The following is a 24,847-nucleotide window of genomic DNA, read 5'->3' as shown; positions in this document are numbered from 1 at the left end:
TGTATACATCACTCTTTATATATATATGTAAAACACCCAAAGGTCACTCGTTATATATGCAGTCACTTTATATTTTATATATGTCACTCTTTACATTATGTAAAATACCCAAAGGTCACTCTTTATATATACGCCGGTCGCTTTATAATAATATCAAACCAATTAGCCAGATGTAATTACAGCGCCTAATCTACGGACGTATCGTCTTACGCAGTTATCTGGCGCCTCGATAGATTATTGATCGGCCAGCTGATGATTATATATGCCTAATTGTGCGTATAATATTACCGGCGCATCTACAGGTGTCTTACTGATTCCACTCAAGCACTTCGTTTCACTATTTGGCCCGTTGTATGTAAATTAATAACCGATAGCGAGCAGTGTGTAGCGCTTAAGCGGCTTACAAGCGGTATTAGCGCCAGCGTCAAACATCACGCAGGGAATGTGTAGCAACGGGAGAGCACTCGCATCCGGACGGAACTCGGTTGCAGTCAAGTGTCGAGCCGGCTGGCGGTGTGTCCGTGCTTTGGCAGCGGTGCTGACGCGTTGTTCTTTTAGAGTACATGTACAGATACAGCCAACAGGAACGCGTCAGCTGCCCTGCACTCCGTACACACATCCTGCACGCTCTCCACTAAGTGCGTATCCATACGTGCCGCGTCGCTGTACGAGTGGCTGGATGGCCGGGCACATACTTTTTTCTCCATTTCGCTTTGCGTCGCTGTTGGCAACGCTGACACGCAGCTGGCTAACGTCAGTGTTGGCATGCCATGCAACGCAGCGCGAGCGCCGAGCGAGAGAGCCTTAAAGATCAGCGTTGTTTCCTCTGTATCTGTAATCAATTAGTTGACTAGCGATAGATATACAGTGCAGCGCTGCCTGGCCGGGCCCGCTCTGTGTGGTAGGGCATATGCATCTGTGTACACGGTGTGGCACGCCATTTTGAAATAAAATCATTATGCGGCTGACTGCACGAACGCCATCAACAACGGACACCTTCCGGACTCGTTAGGCCGGCCATTGTCGCATTAGGCCGTGCGACCGCCGCACTGCGGCCCTTGCCGGGAGAGGCGACAGGATAGGCGCCGGCCGCAAACGACCCTTTCGTCTCATTATCACTGGTGTGCTCTCGTGGCGCTGCAGCCTACCCCGTATCGTTTATTCCTAAGCCGCCGTGAATCTTTGACGCGGGATTGTCCTGCTGGCAATTGGATTATCCCCCGATTTCCGTGGACGGCGTGATTGAGTGACGGGCGCCGGCTAATTAGCAGGTAAGCCGATCGTCGACACACACACAGCGGAAATGAGGCTGTACAGGTAAGCGCAGGCCTGTCGGGACGGGCGCGGGCGCATCGCCTGGCCGGCTGTATGTATCTGTTCCCTGGAGTCACCTGCACCGGGCGGCGCTGGCAAATTAGCCCCGGCTGCCACTATTGTTCCGCTTAGTGAGCGGAAGTGCGGCGCTATCGCTGCGTTGCGCCTGCCAGCGATTATCTATCGGCCAGGTTGAATGGCGCGCGGTAGCGGTGTATCGGGGCGCTTACGTAAAGCATTGATTGCTCATAATAGTCTAATGTGTCAATGCGCACATCTCCCGCATTACCATCCAGCACGCAGGCACCGCCGCGGCACTGCGCGTGTATGTGTATCCACGCCGGCTAATTCGAGCGGAAGGGAATCAGATGCCCGGGCGATATGCCCGAGATTACCTTGCCGCCGTTTATGTAATCTGTTGACAAACAAGTCAACCCGCTCCTTCTCCCTAACCGGGATTATGTGTTGGATAAGCGGCACATTTCGTAAAATTTTTTTTACATTTTTTGCGACGATTTTCTGATCCTGTTTATGCCGGTGTGGCCGTGTCGCGGCGCTGTCAATAAACAACGCCGCCGCGCGTTTACACAGCTGCCTGAATTATGCCGACGGTGCTGCGCGGCGGGCTGACCTATTGTGGCGTGACGCCGGGCGTTCATTAGCGCCATATGTGCGCGCGCGTTGTGGTAACCTTTCGCCAGGTCTCGGAGGCTGCGCCGGCGACAATGGGCTGCCGTGGCAGTGCCACATTGCCAGCGCGTAATCCAATTGTGAGCCTAGTCATTTGGCCACTTAAAGCCAGCATCTTTGGTACACAAGACAAAACTACAAGACGCGCGCATAGCACAGCAACGCAGCTTATGTTGCCAGCCCGCGCTGGCGCTGACTGGCAACATGCGCGATAAGAAGCCGTTTTTCTTGCTGGCACAGCTTCTTTGGCACTGGTCCGCCGGCATTGATTGGCTGTGGCCTGTCTTCCTCGGGCTGTGGCAGAAACAGAAACGCAGGCAGGCCGAGCGCTCCTTTGTCCGCCTCGGCTTGTAGTACACGCGTCGCAGCCGGCAACAACAACGAAGGGATCCATCCGCTGCTGGCATGAACAGCGCTACATGCACATATATCCGTCCGCTCCGATCCGATCCGCTATATCCGCGGATATATAGATGCGGAGGGGATCGGTCTGCATTAGAACACTAAGTGTGCAAAGTCACTAGTTAGTCTGCTTGTAACTGTACATTGTGTACACATCACAAGCACTCCGCTCGATAGCCCGAGTACACACAGGCCAAACATCATGCCACGCACTGAATTCATTCCCCAGCAGCGCCGGCCCGGGCAGGCCGGAGAGCGGCGCAGCGCAGACGAGACAGGAGAGGGAATATATGCGTTGCACAAGAGCCAGCAGCAGAGAGAAGGAGACGGCGCAATGGGCATCTAATGGTGTTCGGAGAGAATTATTACACATTGTGCAACATCCGCCCTCGCAACTTGTCCAAGATATCCCCACCGCCGCCGACCGTCCCGGTGGCGGCCGGCATCAGGTTAATTAAGCGCGTCTCGAGGTGCATGTACAGCGTGGCAGACAGGGCGCTGTTTAACGTGCACTGTTTAACGCGGCCGGGCGACGACAGAGATCCCGGTGGGATCGCGTGACCGCCGCCGCTTAGCCTTCCGCGTCGCCTTCCCCTCACCTACGCGCATATTAGTCTCCGCTTCCGCTGCGCAGTGTCCGCTTGACCAGTCGCTCCCCCAATGCAGTTAATAAAAAAATCGACAGTTGAATAAATAGATGCAGGAGCGTGTTTTCCCCAAAGATATTCTAGAGCGTGTACACGCCATACTGCGGCGAGTGTGGATGTCCATGTATACAAGAGTCGATCGATAATCTCTGCCCAATGACCCACGAAGAGGCCAATATCGGCCGGCAATTCGCACTGCCCAGCTCCTGTATGTGTCGAGCCAATGAGCCGGCTGCAGCGCCTGCGCCAACACAGTGAACGCACCGGCTGCAATCACGCAGGCCTCACGCTCTTCCTTTTCATCCTTCCGCTTCCCCTTTGACCTCACTATGCACCCACCATGCACCGTGTTTTTTGCTCTATATGCGCAATATGTTGTATGGCTGAAATCAAACATTCTGACGTTTTACATCTTATTCCTTAAATCAAATCATTTCAAAAGCAAACGGCTTCTGTGTTGAATAAACCGTTTCAAGAAGACATATATGTTTATATATATAAAAAAATTGTGGAGAAAGATATGTAAAGTCAATATCAACGAATTGGCTGAGAATTTTACGCCTTTACTTAAAATTTTATGTGAGCGAAACATGAGTCATCTTTAGCAGTTGTGTTAATTTCAGCGCAAAAACTTTCGGAAAAATGTATTATAAATAATTTATCTGCAAATTTCAAATTGTTTCAAAATCACCTTAAATTTCTTTGAATGTTAACCATTAACTGGCCCAAATATCTTGCAAAATTTTGTTATAGTACGATTTTCTGTTCTCCTGGCGCCTGTGCACACTAACTTTTTTATGCACACAAATTTTAAAAAAATAAACCGTTTGTTAGTAGAAGCGATGGGCATTTACAGCGGATGAATTATGCGCGGTATCGACTGTCGTCGTGTCGCGTACAAATTAGGCTCGATTACACAGCGCTGCAGCGGAGGTGGGTCCGGCATAAGCGGAGCAACTTCATGTTGCAGCGGCGGAAGTAAGCGGCGGGATGAGTTAGGACATTTTCGGGCCTGGTAAATTTATCGCTGTTTAGCGGCCGGCATTCTGACGTGGCAGCATGCGCATAAAAAGTCATTAATTTTCGGCCGGAAAGGCCGCTGCACTGCTCCGTGTTCTCTTACACAAGTGCGCCCGTATTCCGGCCGCAATGGCAGCGCACGACGCGTTACTGGCCCGTTAACGCCGCCATCCAGCACCGCGCTAATTGTGCCGGCAAATGCATATATATGCCGTATTAATCCGTCCGCGGAATGCACCGCAGCCGCACACTGGCACACACAGACCGACTTTATGGCGGCGTTTAAGCGCGCGCTCCCACCGCGTTATGGCCCCGGCGCTGATGCATTCGGCGGGCCGTTTTACGAGGGACAGCGTTTTTCCGTTAGCGCCACTCAACCGGCCTCCATTATTAATCCGGCCGCGCTAATAGTTTTCCCATTGCCCGATTAATATTGTTTCAAATCCGTATATACAATATATGTGCGCATTACGTACGTCGGCGATATTGCACTTTATCAGCGGAAAGTGAGGGTATACAGTGACGCAGGCAGGTCTTAGTGCGGCCGCGGGATCAGCCGGGCTTTTTGCCGGCATCCACGGTAATTGGTCTGCTTTCTGTAAGCGATTACGGATCAAATTGAATTACGGCCCGCTGCACGTCAGCGACAGGAGCGGGCGCACATTCCATTACCCGTAAACATATAGTCCCTCTATACGCGCCGCTGGCTAATGCGTCGGACGGGCCGGCTGCGCTGTATCTGTACGTGTACAGTAATTAGCCTGGACGTGCGCCGCGGCAGCACGTCCGCCTAATTGCGGCACGCGCCGCTCTTGACAGTCTCACCGATCGCTCATCACTCCCGTCACGGCGCTATCTATCCTCTCTTGCAGATACGTCGATCCATCTTCCCACCCGACGACAGCCGGGCAGGGCCACGGCGCACGTTGGGCATGCAGCGACACGGCCGGCGCGTGGCGTCGCGCGATGAGGATTAATCTGCGGATAGACGCGCGGGCCCCGTCGGTGTCCCGTTTCCGGTTGGGCCAATTATGCCAGTAGCCAGCCGGATGTTGTTGTGAGACAGCCTGTCATGATCACTTCCCCGGCGCTGCCCTCTGCTTGTCCGCGTTCGTATAGACTCGACGTTTGAGTAAGCGCCCGCATGGGCGTTGGTGCGTCGCCGCGGCGGTGATGTGGCGCTGTTCATCCCGGTCGTTCCCCGCTGACCCGGGCATCATCTGCTGATCCTCCTCATCTGTGTCTCTCTTCTTCCCTTCCTCCGTTCGCGCCGGGCATGGACTCGGAGAACCGCGTGATCCTCAACGTGGGCGGCATCCGGCACGAGACGTACAAGGCCACGCTGAAGAAGATCCCGGCCACGCGGCTCAGCCGGCTGACGGAGGCCCTGGCCAACTACGACCCGGTGCTCAACGAGTACTTCTTCGACCGGCATCCCGGGGTCTTTGCTCAAGTCCTCAACTACTACCGCACCGGCAAGCTGCACTACCCCACCGACGTGTGCGGGCCGCTCTTCGAGGAGGAGCTGGAGTTCTGGGGCCTGGACTCCAACCAGGTGGAGCCCTGCTGCTGGATGACCTACACGCAGCATCGTGATACGCAGGTACGTAGTATCTACTGTCAACCGTTATGTAACATAATTTACGTTTAACGAAAACCTCTAAACTGGAAATCAGTGAAGCCAATTCAAGGACTTCCGGTGCTTCAAGCAATTACAACCGCCCGGTGTGGCCGTATAATGTGAATTTTATATTGACAGTTTTAACAAATTCCATTCTTTTCCTTGATTTTCGTCCCAATAAATGACTCTCCTTCTTCTACAAAACAAATTAGAATTAAATTATAAAAAAAATATAAGCAACCGTTGTGACTTCTAAACGCGCTGTTTGGAGCCGCACTGTTAAGTACAAAACCTTCCGGTCTGCCTTAGAAAATTGCGTATGCTGTGCTTCCCGGATTTATACGCATTGGATGTGTTCTTGTTGCACAGTGTTTGTTGATTGTATTATTCAGTTTCTGAAGCTACACTTACCGATTTTCACTGTTATCTTAGCGCCCACTGCCTGCTGCAGACATCATTTTTTCACCCGACCGAAATTTACCGGCTCAGGTAGTGAGTCGTTGCAGTGACAACTAGACATTCTGACGAACAAAAAACCTGTCTTTGCACTGTACAGCAATGCCTATATAGATAGCTACGAAAGACAAGTGTAGCATTCATCCGGCAGCTGTCCTTGTTTGGCAGGGAAGGGGCCGTTTTAATTGAGGTGAAAGCCGGGGGGCACTCGTGCCGCGCTGGAGTAGCCGTCAACAGCGCTGCCTTCGCGGAACGCCACCGCGACTGGCCAGGCGCGAGATTGCTTGTTGAGATTGCGCCCGCGCACTGCCACTGTTTACCCAAACCATCCAGCCACCGCCTCACCGCGAAAACCATCGACACGATGGGCCGCAATTGAATTTTTTTACCCTGCCTCTCTTTCTCCTCTCCCATTCGCCGGTTTACGTTGACGATTGTGCCGTGCTGTCAGTGGCGGAAGAACGGGGTACATAATTTAATTAATCTACGTTGCGCGTTTGCCGCATGACCTGTACGTGCCACCGTTGGCAACGCCAGCCGGCATCGATCGGCCGATCGCTAAGCGCACAAGCGCAGGTTGCCGGGAAGAGCAGTGGGACGGCGGCGCTTCCGTGTACGTGACGCCTGAATGGCCAATCAGCCCGAGTGCCACATCCGCCGAGGCGGCCCGGCCGGGTCCCGCCGCCCCGGGCGGTCGCCATTCAAACCCTGGTGTTAGGCCGCTGTTGAACGTAGGACGTAACGCGATACGCTCTCGGGGTGATTATTTCTTAGGAAGAATAGGCGGGATCATGTACAGCAACTGTTGGAGTCCATTCGATCCTTGAAGAATGCAACTGCGTATTTGACACAGTATCTGTCCTGGCAACAAGACACCCACTGGTGCGGGGGAAATTCGATCGCCATATGATTGGCGGGACAGACCTACATCGGAAAAGAATCGCTAAGACACAAGAAAACCTAAGAAAGCATAAGAAAACAAAATCGAAGCGCGTGACTGCAGTAGCACCTGTAAAGGTCACACAGGCAGTCCCAACGCTGCGACTGTAAATAAGGAATATTCGCCAAATACAGGCGCGGTTGCAGGCCTTGATGAATAAGTTATTAATTAACTCGTCTTGGAAGGTATTCATCATGTGCCAGGTTAAATAAACTACATGCATCATTGATCGTATTCCCGGGAAAACACGGGCATGTTAGATGAAAAAGGCGGCTAGTCTGACGTGTTGTTAATGCATACAGGAAACCCTGACGGTGCTGGACCGACTGGACCTGGACACGGAGAAGCCGTCGGACGAGGAAGTGGCCCGCAAGTTCGGCTTCGAGGACGCCTACATCAACGGCGAACTGACGCCCTGGCAGACCATCAAGCCGCGCATCTGGTCGCTCTTCGATGAACCCTACTCTTCCAGTGCTGCCAAGGTACGTCCGATCAACCGTAACAGAGACAGGCGTCCCCTACTCATTTCCTGCTGGGGCATGCCCTCAGCATTAGCAGTGCATGTCAGCCAGCGAGTGACAAGTTTATCCAAATAAACACTGGACGCTTGGCTCTCCTGTGTTTATACGTCACTACAGTATCAACACCCACCCAACGGCTGTTTATGCGTGTACTTTACATGTGTATATATACATTGAGCACATAATTTATATACAGTAGAGCGCCGCGGTATAAACTGACAACTTTTTCATTGGGCAAAGGCCATCAATATTACAAAAAGTGCATTCGCGTAATACTACTTAAAATGATTCAAATTTGAACGCCGAAAAAACTGACATTTGACGCGACGACGACGACCGGCAACAGTGTATCCGGGTGGGCGATTAGGGAGCTAGTTTACCGTTCTGCTCTGATAGTTAAATAGATAAGTGTACAACGGTGGCCTTGGTGTGCTGCAGGTGATTGCGGTGATAAGCGTCTTCTTCATTTGCGTATCAATCCTGTCTTTCTGCCTGAAAACCCACCCGGACATGCGCGTGCCGGTCATCAAGAACGTCACGATACAGCTGTCGCGCGACGTCCTGACGTGGACGCTGGACAAGAAGAGCACGGAGCCGCACGTGGCCTTCTTCTACATCGAGTGCGCCTGCAACGCCTGGTTCACCTTCGAGATCCTCGTGCGCTTCATCGTCGCGCCCAACAAGGTCATCTTCTGCAAGACCCACATCAACATCATCGACTTCGTGGCCACGCTGTCCTTCTACGTGGATCTGGTGCTGAAGGAGTGCGGCCCGGCCTTCGACAAGGCCGACATCCTCGAGTTCTTCTCCATCATCCGCATCATGCGGCTGTTCAAACTGACGCGCCACTCGCCCGGCCTCAAGATCCTCATCCACACCTTCAAGGCCTCGGGCAAGGAGCTCTCCCTGCTCGTCTTCTTCCTCGTCCTCGGCATCGTCGTCTTCGCCAGTCTCATCTACTACGCCGAGAGGATACAGCGCAACCCCAAGAACGACTTCACCTCCATACCGGTAAGATACAGTACAAGTATAGCGTCTTACGTCTACTTACATCCATATACCGTATTCTTACAATTACATATTACACTTACAGTTGCTGTTTTCTGCTGATTGAGTGTACTGCGTTGTGATGTTAATTGTTTTCTATAAGCTAAATGTACACGGATAATAAAAGAAAGTCAATTGCATTTATACATATACATATGCATATTATACATATCTACATAATATTATGTTCATATAATTATATTATATAAATACATGCGTCAGCGTATATACATCTATTGTATATGGATATACACATATATGATGTATAGCATAATAATATATATATTATATATATCGTAACCATATATATATGCAGTACATATATCATATACTATATACATATATGTATATATATGTTTTGTCTTTTATTCTCAATATGTACATCAGCGAGCACCGCTCAGTAAACACAATCAAATAAAGAACTTGTCCCAATTAACATGAGAATAGACAGTATATAATATATACTAATATAATATATACTAATGAGAAGGGACTATAATATATACAAATATTATTTGTATATATGTATATATATTCTATGTATATAGATATGTATATAAATGCATATATCGTATATTCTTATATATGTATATAAAAGGTATATTTATTTTCATATGCGCATTTTTGTCTACAATTTGATAAAGAGAGACTGACTGGGATTCTTCCTCTTTGCAGGAAGGTTTATGGTGGGCCGTTGTGACCAGTAAGTATGACAAAATTAAATCACCGGCCAGTGCATGTTTGACCAGCATGTATTTCGCTTGCAGTGACGACGATCGGGTACGGCGACATGACGCCGAAGACGTACCTGGGCATGTTCGTCGGCGCGTTGTGCGCGCTGGCGGGCGTGCTGACGATCGCGCTGCCCGTGCCGGTCATCGTGTCCAACTTCTCGCGCTTCTACTCGCACACGCAGGCTCGCTCCAAGCTGCCGCGCAAGCGCCGCCGCGTCAACCCCGTCGAAGCGCCGCGGCCCAAGGTGCCGCCGGGCGCCAAGGGCGTCGCCGCCAACGCCCCGCAGAACGGGCCCGTGGTCAGCGGGGCCGGCGCGGGCGGGCCGGGGGGCGGCGGCGCCGCGCACCACCGCCGCATGAACGCCATCAAGCACCAAAACCACCCCGTGCCCAGCAGTCCCGCCGACACCCTCAACGGTCAGTCTCGCTCTCATGCCAGTCAATAACACAGACACTATTCATTAATTACACTTATACGCTCTTCCTGGCGTCAGACAAATTTTATGCTCTTGACGAAGGCTTAATTGCGGCATCTCGCTGCGCTCGATGCAAATATAATATACATATTACATGTAATATACATATACATAAAATATACATTACATAAACATAAAGTAGATAATATATACATAAAATACATAAAATTAAATAAAATGTATACATAAAATGTATACGTATACATAAAATATACATTGGTAGTACTTTTGATAATACTAATTGATAAATTAAATTTAATCGAATTTGGATTACTGTCGGCAGGTAACGACGTGCCGGACGAGGGCAGTCCGCGGCTGCACAAGAAGAAATCAAAGGACCTGGAGATGGAGGCCATGCTGCCCCACGGGGGTGGGCACGGGCACCACGCCCACCCGCCTCCGCACCACAACCGCTCATCGCGCGTCCCCTCGCTGCAGGCCCTCAACGCCTGACCGCCGCGCCGCCCGGGGGCGGGCGCCGGCCGACACGGGGACGGTGGCCAGCCGCGGCTCTCCCTGGATCTCAGACGGCCGTCTCCCCTTCTCTCGTCAATGCAGATTACCGGGCGGCCGCTCCTGCCGGGGGGCCGACCCGGACTAGCCAATCAAAACTCTTTGTTGATTTTCTCTCTCTCTCTGCGCCACTCGTGTACACTTGAACGTGTCGATCAAGGACTCGCAAGTTGTTGTATAAACGCAGTATTTTGCACAGCTTGATTGATACTTATGCAGTAATTATTATTATTCAAGATTGAAGAAAGAAAAACAAACCTATCCCTTGTGCGGAGTTCGGTACGAGTAGTTACACTTAAACAGCCGTTGGACGATTACGTTGTAGTATACGTATACATGTACTCATATAATAGTATATAGTATATTATGTACAGTAATATAAATGTAACAATATATATATGTACTTTTATGCATAATGTATTCCATGTATAATGTATGTATAATGCATGTATAATGTATTCTATGTATCTATATATAGTATATACCTATGTGTTATGCAAGAAGTCAGAATATATAGCAGTGCCGATACGTTAAAGCCTGAACGGTATGAGCCTCAGTGCTACTTGCATCCGCAGTTGATTGCCATAATCAGCGTGTTCTTCAACTGCGTGTCCATCCTGTCCTTCTGCCTGAAGACGCACCCCGACATGCGCGTCCCGGTGCTGCACAACGTCACCGTGGTCACCGGGCGCAACCGCAGCAGCTGGAGCATGATCAAGACGCACACCGACCCGCACGTCTACTTCTTCTTCGTCGAGTGCGCCTGCAACGCCTGGTTCACCTTCGAGATCATCGTGCGCTTCCTCGTCGCTCCCAACAAGTATGCTTGAATACTAATTAGCATGTATCCCTTCTTTTCCCTATAACAGCTTGCACAGTAGCTGAATTCAACGCTGCTGCATGCTGTTGCTCTAGCTGGTTAATAGCACGCCATACCGGCACTTTTCTAACACTCGCAGGGACTTCCGGCGCTTGGCGTAAATGCAAAATAAAAAAAATAATTTTTGTACATATATAAAATATATAATATAAAAAATAAAAAACAGTTATATGTGGTTATATATGTATATAAGTAAAAGTGTATGTACATGTATCTGTGTATATCTTCGTGACCTTTAAAAAAGGCGACGTAAATTGTACGTGAAATGGGGCGTGTGTTAATAAAACGCCGTACAAAGAGCTTATTACACAAGGCGTGATTACGGTGTGATTGATGGTGTGCAGGCGGCTGTTCTCCAAGGACATGATCAACATCATCGACCTGGTGGCCACGCTGTCCTTCTACATGGACTTGATCCTCAAAGAGGGCACCAAGCTCATCTCCGACTCGGACCTGCTGGAGTTCTTCTCCATCATCCGCATCTTCCGCCTCTTCAAGCTGACGCGCCACTCGCCCGGCCTGCGCATCCTCATGCAGACCTTCGTCGCATCCGCCAGCGAGCTGGTCCTCCTCGTCTTCTTCATGATCCTCGGCGTCGTCATGTTCGCCACGCTCGTCTACTACGGCGAGCGCATGTTCCGCAACCCCTTCAACGAATTCACCTCCATTCCGGTGAGGCACTGTTTCCTTTTTCTCCTTCTACCGACAAAACGGTCACCGGTGACCTTTCGCCACGAATGTCGCACTTAATGAATTGTTCTTTCTAACCTGACCTCTGCTTTCTCTGTTTGGACAGGACGGCCTCTGGTGGGCTGTCGTAACCAGTAAGTACTTGAAGCTGGCACGTACACAATTTTACTATTACTAATTATGTACATAAAAGTTGGTATAATACTATATTATCCATCAAAAATGTGTATATAATAGCTGATTTATATAATCATATGATATATATATGTGTACTGTGTAATTCGCATGTATGAAAACATATATGTAAATACAAACATATGTTTGTACATACGGTACATGTACATATGTACATATGCATCGAATGTACAAACAGTGTCGCTCTACAGTAGTGCGTCTTTTGGCGGTGACCGCACTACTGTAGACAGTGTAGAACGGCACTAGTACATATGTATCTTGTACATATAGATATACATACGTACATGTACATATCGTTCTATATTTATCGTTACAATATATCCGTCTAACACATGACATAATAGCGAATTATGTGGATAAATGCATTCTCTATGCATATATTATATGTATCATTATGTAACAGCAAATGTACAATATATGTACATGAGAATCGTGTAATAAAGCTTATAGAGTATTAAGAGTATACACGTAAATAATAATAGTTGATCTAATTACCTATAAATATTTTGATCGTTATAGTATGATGAACATTGTTGTAATAATATTTCGAAGAATAATTAAGCTGAGTGTGTGTGTGGTGCGCAGTGACAACGATCGGCTACGGCGACATGACGCCGAAGACGTACATCGGGATGTGCATCGGCGCGCTGTGCGCCCTGGCCGGCTCCCTTGCCTTGGCCATCCCCGTCCCGATCATGGTCAACAACTTCACGCGCTTCTACTCGCACGCCGACGCCCGCGCCAAACTGCCCAAGAAGCGCCGCCGCGTGCACCCCGTGGAGGCGCCGCGCCCCAAGGGCGGGGCGCTCAAGCCGGGGGCGGGCCAACCGGCCAACAGCGACAACTTCAGTCTGCAGGGCTCGCTCAAGGGGCCCCGCAACAACGCCTAACAACGCGCGCGTGAATAAGTTGCATTCCATGGATCGGCGCTGCGGATGCGCTGCTTCTGATTCGCTCAGCTATATTTCCGGTGATCGACGAACTGGTTCGAATCCATAGATATTCCCAGGGCTTCATTCTCTTTTTTTGCTAGAATTTTACCCAGCAAATATACGCGTGCACAGGTGTGTGTTTACGTATACTGATGTAATTTGCCACATTTAATGCTAAACATGGTATTTTTGCGGTGTTGATGGCAATTTCTTAGCCCGACGCAATACAGTATTGAGCGGTACACAAATTAATTCGGTAACCAAATGAAAACGCAGCACAAAATGGTAATCCTGTGTACTACGCTACAAAGGTCATAGTTACACTTAAGCTGAGACAAGCCGGACGTAGTAAAAAGCGAGTATAAAAAATAATCCGTAAAGCGACGCTGCATTTGCTAATTACGAAAGAACACTTGTCAGCAGTCTCCACCTTTCGATACTGTCAGCGCCGCAGCGGCGACATTTGCCGGCTGTGCACGTTCTGGTGCGCGGCGGATGGTCACTCATCATCACTCGGCACGTGCGCACTTGAGAGGCGCGCACGGCCTGTTAAAGCGCCCAGTCGGCATTTTCGCCATCCTGTTACGTTTTGCATATAGCGCCCACCTGCATCGACATTTTATTCACGTTCACCGGCCAGTTGGGAATATTTTCACGCTGTTAATAGCTCTACCCACTGTTGGTTGAAATTCCCATTGCGACGAAGCTGCCACGATCGGTATATTTTATTTATTAATTTATTTCCGAATAATGGCTTCCCCCGCTGTCTTCCTTACCGGCATCTTCCTGGCGGCGTGTCTCTCATCCGTCTCGCCGGCGGTGACCCACACCCATCCGCCCTCCACCACCCCGCGCCACAACGCCACGTCGCCGAGCCCCGCCCACGGCCACAACGCCAGCAACGGCACGACGCCGCCCTCGGCCAGCAACCACACCGGCGCGCCCCTCCCCGCCAACACCTCCGCGCCGGCCTCCAGCAGCACCGGTTCGCTTCACCACAACAGCACCGGCACCCCCGGGGTAACCCCGCCCACCTTCACGCCCTGGACCTCCAACACCACCCGGCCGCACCCCCACCCCCACGTCACCTCCAACGTGACCTCCAACGCCACCTCCACCCTCAAGCCCGGCCAGGCGCTCGACAAATGGTGGCCCTTTTAAACTGGCGCCTTGACTGGCGTTTTGCGGGACTAATTACATATGTAAGCAGCGTTTACAGGTAGACTGGCTTTTGCGCTTTGATTTACCCTTTTTCTGATACTGTAAAAGATATCGCTTCTGACAAGAATTCTCGGCTATAAATTTATTGTTCAGTTTTCTTTGGCTTAATCACCGGAAACTGCAGCCTACTGCCGGCACAGCCGGACAGAAAGGTTGCTTAATAAAAAAAATCGCCAAGTACGGAAATGGAGTTTTAACCGGCAAAACTTTGAGGAATACAACGACCATAAAAATCTTTGGTAGTTAACGGCTTAGACGCACTCAACCGGTGGTGATCGATGTCCTGAAAAAGGTGGGGAATTCGTAGGGTCCGGGATCTATTTCTTTCCCCATCCGGATCCGCCGTATCCATAATCGTAGTCGTAGTAATCGTAATTATTACTCGGCCACCATCCGCCGTAATATCCGCCCCAGTACGGAGCGTCGTAATAACGCCGCCGGTTGCCCCACGCCGCCGTTAGGACCACTACCAACAGCAATTAATCAGATGGAATATGTAATGCAATCTACTTGTACCTGTACGTTCTACTTTCACTTTCGCGCACTCCGAAGCACTTTTTTGCTTTATTTTATGACATTATATAGCGAGATGATTTGTATACATAGACATAGGCGTAAAATCCGTTTGTGCGCGCAACATTCGGTTCGGGAGTTATGGCTGGAGGAAAATCCCAAAAAGTTTAAATGCGTTCAGGTGTACCGAAAGTCTCATTATGGGCCGATCTCTTTTAAATTTGGCACATAAATGCATGTACTGTATGTATACAGATCGTTTTTACACCGAATCACCGTTCAGCAGGTTTTTTTATATTTTGAAATAAATTTTGAAATTATACATCAGGTCAATGCAAATTAATACAGAAAGTGTTAGGGAAAGCAAAATTAATCTTGTACTGCTCACTATTATTACGCGAACAATAGACTTTGTACATAATTTTTCGGCTTACCGCAAAGCGCGCAAAGGATGAGAGCGAGCACGAGAATTCCCTTCATTATTGTAAATTCAGAAAAACGATGAAGAAAAATTGTAGGGTACCGGCTTTTCGTAATACTGGCTTGGAAATTTGCTGCTCTATTAATCCGATTGGAATTGATACAGCAAATGATGCTGCAACGTTGCATTAAATACTGCGACGGAAATCGCCGTGAAACTGCACTTTTGCCATGCACATCCGATGCGGATCCTCCCGTGCCAAAGCGGATTACGAAGATTTGGCAATAAGGCGGCATTTTTCAAAAATACGGTATACTCTGCATGTGTATCGCCATGACCAAGCCGGAAGATGTATCAGTTGTAGCCTGTAGTTGTCTATTCTTCTTGCCGGTTATTACCGGTATCAGTGTTTGTGCCAGTAAAAAAGCGCAACAGCGGATACGCTCATCTTAGGTGAGCGCGCGGCGTTTGCGAAGCGGCGCCAAAAACTGCCGGCAGTGCTTCAGAACCTTGCTGTATTACATGATCTTTCGACAGCATCGACACAGTGATATCATTGCCCTATATGCAGAGTGCGTATCGTAGATGAATGACATAAGAGGATGTTTTTATTGGGTTACACAAATGAACATTGGTTAAACGCTAAATCACGCAGTACATCATTTCAGCACATAGTAATGTAGTATTAATTGTTATTAGATATGGACATAATAATGTAGTACTCGTAATTGCTATTCAACATGGAAAATGTTGCAGCTATATACAGCTAGTCTCCACATATACAGTGTGCAGCGCTCGCCCCGCAATGTTGTTTAAGGGAAGTGGCCCGGTACATGGTGCCAAATTCGTGTACATGCACGAAATCTTTCACTTTCGCGCACTCCCAAACCCTTTTTTCTCATGTTTATGACATTGAGTAGTAATACAGGCCTGAAAACCGTGTGCGCAACATCGGTTCGGGAGTTATGGCTGTTAGAAAATGCCCAAAGCTTTAGCAGTGAAGATCGTTTTACACCGATCCAGACTTCCACGATTTTTTTCAAATTATAAAATGAATTTTAAAATTTTTGAAATTCATTTTAAAATTTGAAAAACATGCTAGAACAGTGGATCGGTGTAAAAACGTCCTTCGTGGTTATGTGCATTTACGTGCAAAATTTGAAGGAGATCGGTCCATAATGAGACTTTTGATACACCTGAAAGCATTTAAACTTTTGGGAATTTTCTAACAGCCATAACTCCCGAACCGGATGTTGCGCGCGCAAACGGTTTTCAGGCCTGTGTATACAAATCATTTGACTACAGAATGTCATAAAACAAGAGAAACAAGGGTTTGGGAGTGCGCGAAAGTGAAAGATTTCGTGCATGTACACGAATTTGGCACCATGTACCAGGCCACTTCCCTTAATACGTGTCAATAATACACCTGCATGCCATTATGACTAAACATTTCAAAATATTATACTCGTACGTATGCTATAATAACTACTACTTTCTCTATAAAAGTTATTCTCAGTCTTACAGTACTCAGCTTTATTCTACTGGACAGTAACTGGTAATCAGCTGGCTTTTTTTTAAATGTATAAAACTTTTTATATAATATCATAAATTTTTTCCCATGATACCGTTCAAACATCCCTCTATTTTTAACTACCGTACTACTTATTATGTAGGTTACGACGCATACTTATTTAAAACTTTCATTGCTGTAAACGGTCTAATCAATCGTTTTCTCAATTATTACTATACCATTAATTGCTCAAAATTTCAGCTAATTCCACGTAATAAATCCATCTTGATTATGTGGACTGCTAAGCGTGAAAACCTGCACGAAGATTAATTTATTGGCAGCAGTGTGATTACAATTCACCATGGGATAAATAAGAGCAGAGGAGGACTTCATCAAGCACACCTCATTATACTCATATGTATTTATGCGTAAGAAAAATACATGAACTAATTACAACGTGATATTTGTCCATTTTGACCGACCGAGACGCGGTCGAGCAACGTTTCTTCTCAGTGTTGGTCAATCGGCACAGGCTGCCTGGGAGGCGGACACGTCGACATTCGTCCACTGCTCGGAGACAAGGTGGACGCCGTTGCCGCACACCCGCAAAACATCCCTAAACACCGCCCAAGCAGTCAGCGAAGAAACGCCATTGATAAAGGTCACGACCGGCTTACGTGGAAAAGGCCGTGGTGTGCTCCAGCTCCACCGAGCCCAGCTGGACGGTGTCGGCAGCGCAGACGCCCAGGTAGCAGGCGCGCTTATACAGCACCTGCACCTGGCGGATGCCGGCCAGCGGCACGTTGGTGGCGATCATCTCGCTGAAGCCTTCCCCGGGCAGGACGTGCTCGTTCTTCCTACAAATATAAGAAACAGCCGTAGTAACGCAAACCGACGACGAGCAACCGGTGCGTCATGGCCAAGAGGCGACGTACGAGATGACGAGTGGCAGGGCTTCCGCCGAGGTGTCGGCTCCCACCGCTTGGATGATGAAGACGCCGCGGGCGTCCCGCGACCTTCGGGAGAGCGTCAATGTGGCCTTCAGTTGCACTGCTCAACAAACACGTCCATCATCATGCGGCAATTGCATTTATTTGCACGATGATAAATTTTGCAAAGTATGGCAGAGTGTGGATACAACGCATATACTTTGCAACTAGTGTACACACTCTGCTATAATTGCGTGAAAACTCTAGCTGTAAAAAAATCTCTGCTGATGTTTTTTTTTAATTTTTACAACTATGGTATTGGCGTATAAACTAAATACCGGCGCAGTAGGGCGCGTTGCCCAGTGTGAGGAGAAAGTGCTTCTTGGAAGCAGGCCGGTTGGTGGCGTAGATGCCCATGAGACCGCCCTGGCGGTGGTGCTCCTGCGTGTTGCATTGCCCGTCGAGAAATTCCTGGTAGGAATCACAGGGCACCGACGTGAACCGGCAGCCAGAGAGCGCCGCTTCGATGCTCTCGATGGCCAGGTAGGCCGGCCGGGCGTGGCTGCAGATCACGCTCGTCGCCAACTGACCCACTAAATCGCCCAAAGACACTTTATATTCATAGTAACACTCACTACTAACATTGCTGTTAATTAAGCTGTTAAATAAATATACGTAGACAAAGGAAAGGTCATCTATCGTACGCTGCAGATTCATGATGCTGGAGATGGTGCCCCACAGCGCCGGCGGACAACTGGGCTGCTCCCTGTTTACAGACAAGGTTAACGCTTTCTACACTGCCGTTCCATTAACGCTGACCGTCTTACTCGCCACCGTTGGGATAGACTGCAAATACACAAAATAAGGATAAGCACAAACTTATATTAAGCGGTCTCCTATGCGACATACACATAAAGCCGATCACCACAACGACGTAGCACAATCATTTATACGACGTACAGTCGATGTCGCCCACTTGCGACCACATGCCCAGACCGCCGCCATACAGCGGCAGCCCGTTGCCGTGGTAGGCCTCCACAAAGTCCGCGTCACCCTTGGCCAGCCGGGCCACCGAGGGGAAGCCTTCAAACAGGGGTCCCGCCGGATCCAGCGCTGTGGTATATTACACCAGCATTAAGTTCTTCATGTCTTCGACAACTTTCAGTAGCTGCAAAGGTCATCTCCGATCGAATCAGAGAAATCCCTCAAGCGCCGATTTACCGGTGATTTTTCCCGGCCGTTCATTGCGGAATTCCTTCAACCTGTAAGGCACGCCCGAAGCCGGCTGGTTATGGTGCAGTTAACTGAAATTCAATGAGCATTTCGACGTACTTTTTGCCGGCATGCGCGGACACTTGGCAGCCGAGCGAAATGCCGATGAGGTGGAAGTTGCCGGCTCTGGCTTGTTTGAGGTTTCTACGACAGGACCATGTAGTATCACGCGCACCGGAAATTTTTCCCTTTTTTTAATTACATGAGATGGTCGATGACGCGGGCCAGCTGAGCGCCCACCACCTGACTATTAGCCGCCGCTTCCCAGTACTGCGGCTCCTGCGCCGCCCGCTCGTAGTCCACGATGATGACGTTGACGTTCTCCCGCTCCTAACATCCCTCATAAGACTAATCTACGTTTCTTAAGAAATGCTTGTTGTTAATTAAATTACCCGTCGCAAGATGGAGTTTTTGATGCGCTGGATGCTCTGCGCCATCCCGCTCATGGTGAAGCCGTGCGCGATGACCCTCGTGGGCCGGTTGGGTCGGAAGGCGGACGCGGCGATGGACGCCGGGTCGTTCCACTTGAGTTCATCGGCCGTGGCGAAGGTCTGGTTGAGCGCGGTGAAGAGGAAGAAGCGCGTGGTGAGGATGTCGGGCGAGAGCGGCAGCGTCAGGTGTTCGAAGGAGCCGTTGCGGTAGAAGCAGCCTAAGCCCTCGTAGCACACCCCCATGGGCAGCGGGTACTTGGAGGTGGTCGTGTCCGCGCGATCCGCATCCTCACTGCAGTCACAGGTTTATCGATTAGCCAGCAGATACATGGGCGAAATTAACGATATTCCAGTTAACCGTTACATACGCGAAATTTCCCAGCGTCAACGTTATGGTCGACGATAGCAGGAGCACCGTGCAGACAACCTGGAGGGACAGCATCCTTTACTGATTATGCCAAATATATGTAGATGAATATTCCTTAAGCGCAGGAAAATTCGAGGTACCAGTCAAGCGTATACAGCGTGAAAAGCGTTTAGCAAGCGTAAAGCGTACACTTAGTTAAGCCATGAAATGGAAGCGCCTTATCGGCCGCGGCTGACAATGACCTTATCCGGTAATAACATGCAGACTATCGGTCTCCCACAATAACTGTTTTCCGCCATTGAAATCATTTATTCTTTCCCATATCGCTGATTATCCGGCAGAATGCTGTTAAGGAGGACGTAAATGTTAGGTAGACTCTTGATAAAGCGATAATGACCTGATAACGAATACTGGTAGCGGTTTACATGTTAATATGACGCTTTAATAAATTCACTGGCTCTTTGGAAAAATAATATGTTGGGGTTAATCTCGCTCGTATGTAGTGAATCACTGCAAAGAAAAAAGGTCAGCTCCTAGCCTATTCTGTGGTAATTCACCAAAAGGTTTTGAATTATCGTTTCTTCCTCCAAAGATTAATGGGAGAATTTTTAATGATGGAATATGAAATTGTGTTATGAGCACGTGATTACGCGGATGTATTGTAGATAGAACGATAGAATTTAGCACAGTATCACCAAAATACACAACTAATTATGTTTTAAAATTCGTTTTTAAATTATGGGAAAGTGCTATGAACCTGAAACTGGTTCACTTTCGACCTTATGGCCATGTGTCTTTTGTAGCAAAGTTTCAAGAAGATCGGCTAATAGCCAGACTTTTGGTACACAACAATGCATTTTAACTTTTCACCCATTTTAGTACGCCATATCTCGGCAACCGGATGTTACGTGCGCAAACGGTTTTCAGGGCAATGTTTACAAATCATTTAGCTTTAGAGTGACATACTGTAAAGTATTGGCGAACGCTATTGCCACTACAGTTCACATCAAAACACTATTGTCACTACAGTCCACATCACAATTTGGCTAATGGCACTACAAAAGAGTCATTTGACTTTTTTATGAAAAAACTACAAAACGCTAATAACACTACAACTAATCAATTGACTCTAGTACACATCCACTATCTGTACATTGCGCTAATGCTACTTTAACTTTATTCAGGCAATAGTCTATTAACGTAACAAAAAGCCGGCGCAGGTAGACACTAATAATATTTCGAATTTACACATTTAAAAAACACCCAAAGTCATTACTGTCATTTACATTATATATGTATAAGCTGTGTACATGCACTTGCCAGGTAGAATGCCAAAGGCTGCAACACCTACTATGTTAACGTTTCCGCTGTAAATATTTTCTGAATCATTTATGTAGTGTCGTTAGCGTTTTGTAGTTTATGAAACAGGTGGTCAATTGACTGTAGTAGTGCCATTAGCGAACTGTTGTGCATACGAAAACAAAAGTCAAATGAACCCTTTGTAGTGCCATTAGCCAAATCGTGATGTGGACTGTAGTGACAATAGTGTTTTGTTGTGAACTGATGTGGCATTAGCCCAAGCCTAAAGTACGTATTACAAAAAAGTGATTCGGAGTGCGCGAAAGCGAAAGTTTTAATGTATGTATCCATTTTTGACGCCAAACATCCATATTCGAGTACAGCAATGTACCGGTACCTCGCCGATACAGAGCATTGCCGCTCTTCAGTGCAATGTAACGAGAGATAACTTGCGATTTAACTAACGTTTCGAATTTGCTGCACCTAGGTACATTACCATTAATGTACCAGCCAATTTTCTAGATTGTTTGCTTCAAATGCCATACACAAATACGCTGAGATTCACCGGAATTCTGTTTATGACTTGCTTGACGTTGCGGCTGTACAGATACATGAACATATTCTGCGGAATGCGTTGACACAATCAACAAAATGACCGGGGTGCGCCTGCGGCCTGTGCTTTCCGTAATTACCATGCACACCGAATCGTCACGCCTCCAAGAAAATTTGCGGAAAACAGCCGAATAATTGATCAAATTCATCAGCCATCAGAATTTATTCAGGTAGATTTTGAAAAATATAGGTTGTAAGTTTCCGGCGCGTACCTGATTTGTTTATAATTTTCATTAAGAAAATTTTGTAATTATACGAGTATAATTAAGTATGTGACGTTTTGCGGTACGGAAAAACTAAGGAAAAAGCTCCAGAATAAAATAAACGCTGGTGGAGAATGAATATGCAAGAAAAATACGGGAAAATAACTTGCGCTGACTGACGGCCGTCCGACGGTAAATAGCCCGCGGAGATGATCGTGACCGGCCTGACTCCGCTGCCATGCGACACAGCGCTTTTTTCAATGGCAGTTATGACGCGCAGTATGCAGTACAAACCAAATCTACATGCGACGATTTCAGTTTTTTTTCCAGCAAACAAACATTTTTTGTAATTATCCCCAAGAGCGATCTTTTGTCTCTACCTCGTCCGACGGTGACGACACGCGATGGCGATGGAGGGGAGAAATCGCCTTCCGGTGCCGGTGCACCTGGACATGGGAGCGGCCGGTGGGGCGCCTCAGTATCCGCGGGACCGGCACGGATCACTGGCGTATTCGGTAAGTAGCAAGTTATGGTCTTTATTTCCCAATATGTACAAGGCGAGCTTCGCTCAACAAATATGATCAAATGAAGAATTTGTCCCAATTAACATGAGAAGGGACCGTGCACAATACACTCATAGCAGTAGCAAGTACAGTGTACACTGTAGAGGGAAGAGAGGTTTCCTTTATCCGGCATATGACGGTTATTCTTTTAGCTGCACACCAATCCACTGCTGGTGGAGCCGTCTCGCAATGGGCGTCAGCGCGCCAGTGATGCGGCCATGCGCCCCGGCTCTCCTCACGGGCGCGATACCGATCCTGCCAATTCTCCCCGGCCCGCAGGTACAGCACGCTACTTTAAGCTGCTATGGCAATTCCGCTTCCAAGAAGAGTGTTACTATCTTTTTTATTAATTTGTTATATATTTTTTTAATTTGTCAGACATTTTTAACGTTAAGTTTTTTGCACCCACTCAAACAAACCTCCATTAATATTACACTCGATTATGTGCAAAATAATCGTTACAAGCACAGTACTGTTAAAGTACTGTACTAGCTGAGTAAAAGTAACGTTAACTAATCTGCGCAGCAAAACAATTACAATTCTTCCTTCCTATTTGCACTTTTAACAAATAGTGCAATAAATAGCCGGTTGTCTTTACCAATAAAGTTCGCGTAATCGCGTTTATGATAATCATGGACGCGATTACCGTTTATCCAAGATGACTGTTAACGAAAGGAACAAGAATGCAGCGCACACGCACCTACAGTCTATAACCTTCTAAGTAAGTGTGAAAATACTCGCGTGTTGCTCACCAAACACCCTCCGGGAAACCAAACAATTACTATTGTTATAACGCAGTCAGTATACATACATCGACATAGCATGATAAAGCACCGGCATACTGCATACAGATTTTTAACCGTAAAAACCCAGTCAAGATTATGTGTGTACAGAGCGTATGTGTGTGTGAACACTGTAACACTAACTGCGCACACTCCAGGCAAAATTCTAACTTAAAAACTACATCCATAATTCCTTACTGCCGAGCCAAAACATCTCTGTACAAGTACATTACTTACATTATTGATTCATGAAATTTTAATTACGGATCTCACCACCGCATATGAGCAGCATTTCTAAGATCACCTTGAGTCTGCAGTTCTGTCAAACAGGGACATCTACGGAGCGGTCACGAAACAAGTTATTTTCCAAAACAATAATTATATGTACAAATATGTAACGCTGTGTTTCTGGATATGTGGGTTTGGTCATTTGACGTTTCTTGGCTTGTTCAATCTAAAGGTCACCGGGAAGCCAGTTATATTGGATTTTTCTTTGCCTTTATATACGCAGCTTATAAAGTACCGATTCCTTTCAGGCGCCAACAACAACCGGGCGGGAGGACAGCGACCAGCCAAGCAGAGCACATTACGGGATTTTTTCGGGCGGCGCGGGCGCATGGACGAGCACTACCGGCGCCTGTCCGGGCAGTCCGGCAGCAGCAGTGAGGTCATGATCAGCCAGGACGTGGGCGACGCCTATGACGGTTGGGAGCCCGGGATGCCGGTGCCCGACCTCGAACCGACAGGGGCGCCCCCGCCAGCCCTGCCGCAGTACGACGAGCGCCAGCAGCGCTGGTTCCGCAACAACGAATCCTACCAGCCCAGCCGCCACCCCGACTCCTTCCACATCCGCCAGGCCAACTGCACGCAGCACCCCTACGCCTGGGCCCGCAACGGCCTCTGCCGCGCCTGCGGTCTGCCCTGGAGACTCTAGCCGCGGAAGAAACCTTCCACTGCAAACCGGCGCGATTCGTCGCCCTTGAGTTTTCGAAGCGGAATATTTCTATAGCAACTGTCGAGAATGTTTTCTTTTTCCGGAACGACGTCCGGATATGGTTATAACATTTTGCAATGTAAATTCGTAATAATTTCATATAGACGTACCTATGGAAGCGGCTAGTATACACAGCCGGCACTTGTGACCTTTCGAGTTTTTCTTAAGAATTTATGACGAGGCATGTGCTTGCGACTCTACCCGTGTAAATACTTCAAACACGGCGTAATCAGCACACAGAACACTTATTCTCTTTGTTTGGCATTTTTGTCACTAATTGATTATAAGCGTTACTAATTAACTTGCATATAGAATGCCGGTTACTGATCTACCGCAGCCACAGGCTTGCAGTTAGGAAAGCCGACGAATGCATCCGCGTAAGTGATAAACTGTTGTTAACCTGCGATGTGCTCATCTGACTTTTATGGAAATAAATAAAATTTGAGTTGTGAAAGGCGTCCTTGATTTAAGGCTTCGAGTATCATTTTCACCAGTTGCAACAGGAAGCAGCAGCAAATGACAAATCGTTTCTCATTTGTAATTCTCATTATCTATTCGGCAACGCCCTTGAATGTTGTCGGAAATAACTCGCGGTGTCCGTTTCCCCTTGACAGCGCATCTTCCTTTAATTAAGCAAATTCACTGGCGCTTC

General features: G+C 48.0%; 4 protein-coding genes across 6 annotated transcripts; 3 read left to right on the top strand and 1 right to left on the bottom strand.

Annotated features, from left to right (window-relative positions):
* Nucleotides 1-666: 666 nt before the first annotated feature.
* Nucleotides 667-14,479, top strand: LOC129600426 (potassium voltage-gated channel protein Shaw-like). 2 transcript variants are annotated; one of them, XM_055498925.1, is made up of 7 exons: nucleotides 667-1,271; nucleotides 4,946-5,676; nucleotides 7,393-7,572; nucleotides 10,957-11,201; nucleotides 11,606-11,933; nucleotides 12,058-12,085; nucleotides 12,732-14,479. In XM_055498925.1, the coding sequence occupies exons 2-7, from the start codon at nucleotides 5,350-5,352 to the stop codon at nucleotides 13,034-13,036; spliced, it is 1,413 nt and encodes a 470-aa protein (XP_055354900.1). In that variant the 5' UTR covers nucleotides 667-1,271; nucleotides 4,946-5,349; the 3' UTR covers nucleotides 13,037-14,479. The 2 variants fall into 2 exon arrangements, with proteins under 2 accessions (XP_055354900.1, XP_055354899.1); XM_055498924.1 differs by lacking the exons at nucleotides 10,957-11,201; nucleotides 11,606-11,933; nucleotides 12,058-12,085; nucleotides 12,732-14,479 and adding exons at nucleotides 8,050-8,622; nucleotides 9,334-9,361; nucleotides 9,426-9,809; nucleotides 10,152-10,619 and having other exon boundaries at nucleotides 677-1,271.
* On the top strand, nucleotides 13,829-14,239 carry LOC129600443 (uncharacterized). The gene has a single exon (XM_055498949.1). It carries the CDS (start codon nucleotides 13,829-13,831, stop codon nucleotides 14,237-14,239), a length of 411 nt encoding a protein of 136 aa, XP_055354924.1.
* A 2,580-nt stretch (nucleotides 14,480-17,059) lies between the features above and the next one.
* On the bottom strand, nucleotides 17,060-19,934 carry LOC129600435 (inactive pancreatic lipase-related protein 1-like). The gene is made up of 12 exons (XM_055498941.1): nucleotides 19,744-19,934; nucleotides 19,337-19,667; nucleotides 19,147-19,274; nucleotides 19,005-19,088; nucleotides 18,894-18,934; nucleotides 18,633-18,785; nucleotides 18,500-18,518; nucleotides 18,377-18,438; nucleotides 18,011-18,265; nucleotides 17,679-17,793; nucleotides 17,421-17,600; nucleotides 17,060-17,359 (listed from the first exon to the last, which is right to left on the bottom strand). The coding sequence occupies exons 1-12, from the start codon at nucleotides 19,815-19,817 to the stop codon at nucleotides 17,263-17,265; spliced, it is 1,539 nt and encodes a 512-aa protein (XP_055354916.1). The 5' UTR covers nucleotides 19,818-19,934; the 3' UTR covers nucleotides 17,060-17,262.
* Nucleotides 19,935-21,602: 1,668 nt separating this feature from the next.
* Nucleotides 21,603-24,452, top strand: LOC129600429 (uncharacterized). 2 transcript variants are annotated; one of them, XM_055498930.1, is made up of 4 exons: nucleotides 21,603-21,823; nucleotides 22,187-22,371; nucleotides 22,572-22,698; nucleotides 23,738-24,452. In XM_055498930.1, the coding sequence occupies exons 2-4, from the start codon at nucleotides 22,261-22,263 to the stop codon at nucleotides 24,133-24,135; spliced, it is 636 nt and encodes a 211-aa protein (XP_055354905.1). In that variant the 5' UTR covers nucleotides 21,603-21,823; nucleotides 22,187-22,260; the 3' UTR covers nucleotides 24,136-24,452. The 2 variants fall into 2 exon arrangements, with proteins under 2 accessions (XP_055354905.1, XP_055354904.1); XM_055498929.1 differs by lacking the exon at nucleotides 21,603-21,823 and having other exon boundaries at nucleotides 21,857-22,371.
* The last annotated feature ends 395 nt before the right edge of the window (nucleotides 24,453-24,847 follow it).

This window comes from Paramacrobiotus metropolitanus, unplaced genomic scaffold, assembly GCF_019649055.1.
Source record: "Paramacrobiotus metropolitanus isolate TYO unplaced genomic scaffold, Prichtersi_v1.0 Parri_scaffold0000177, whole genome shotgun sequence".
Lineage (NCBI taxonomy): Eukaryota > Metazoa > Tardigrada > Eutardigrada > Parachela > Macrobiotidae > Paramacrobiotus > Paramacrobiotus metropolitanus.
The sequence above is the reverse complement of the archived record's forward strand: the minus strand, read 5'-3'. Positions and strand labels throughout refer to the sequence as shown.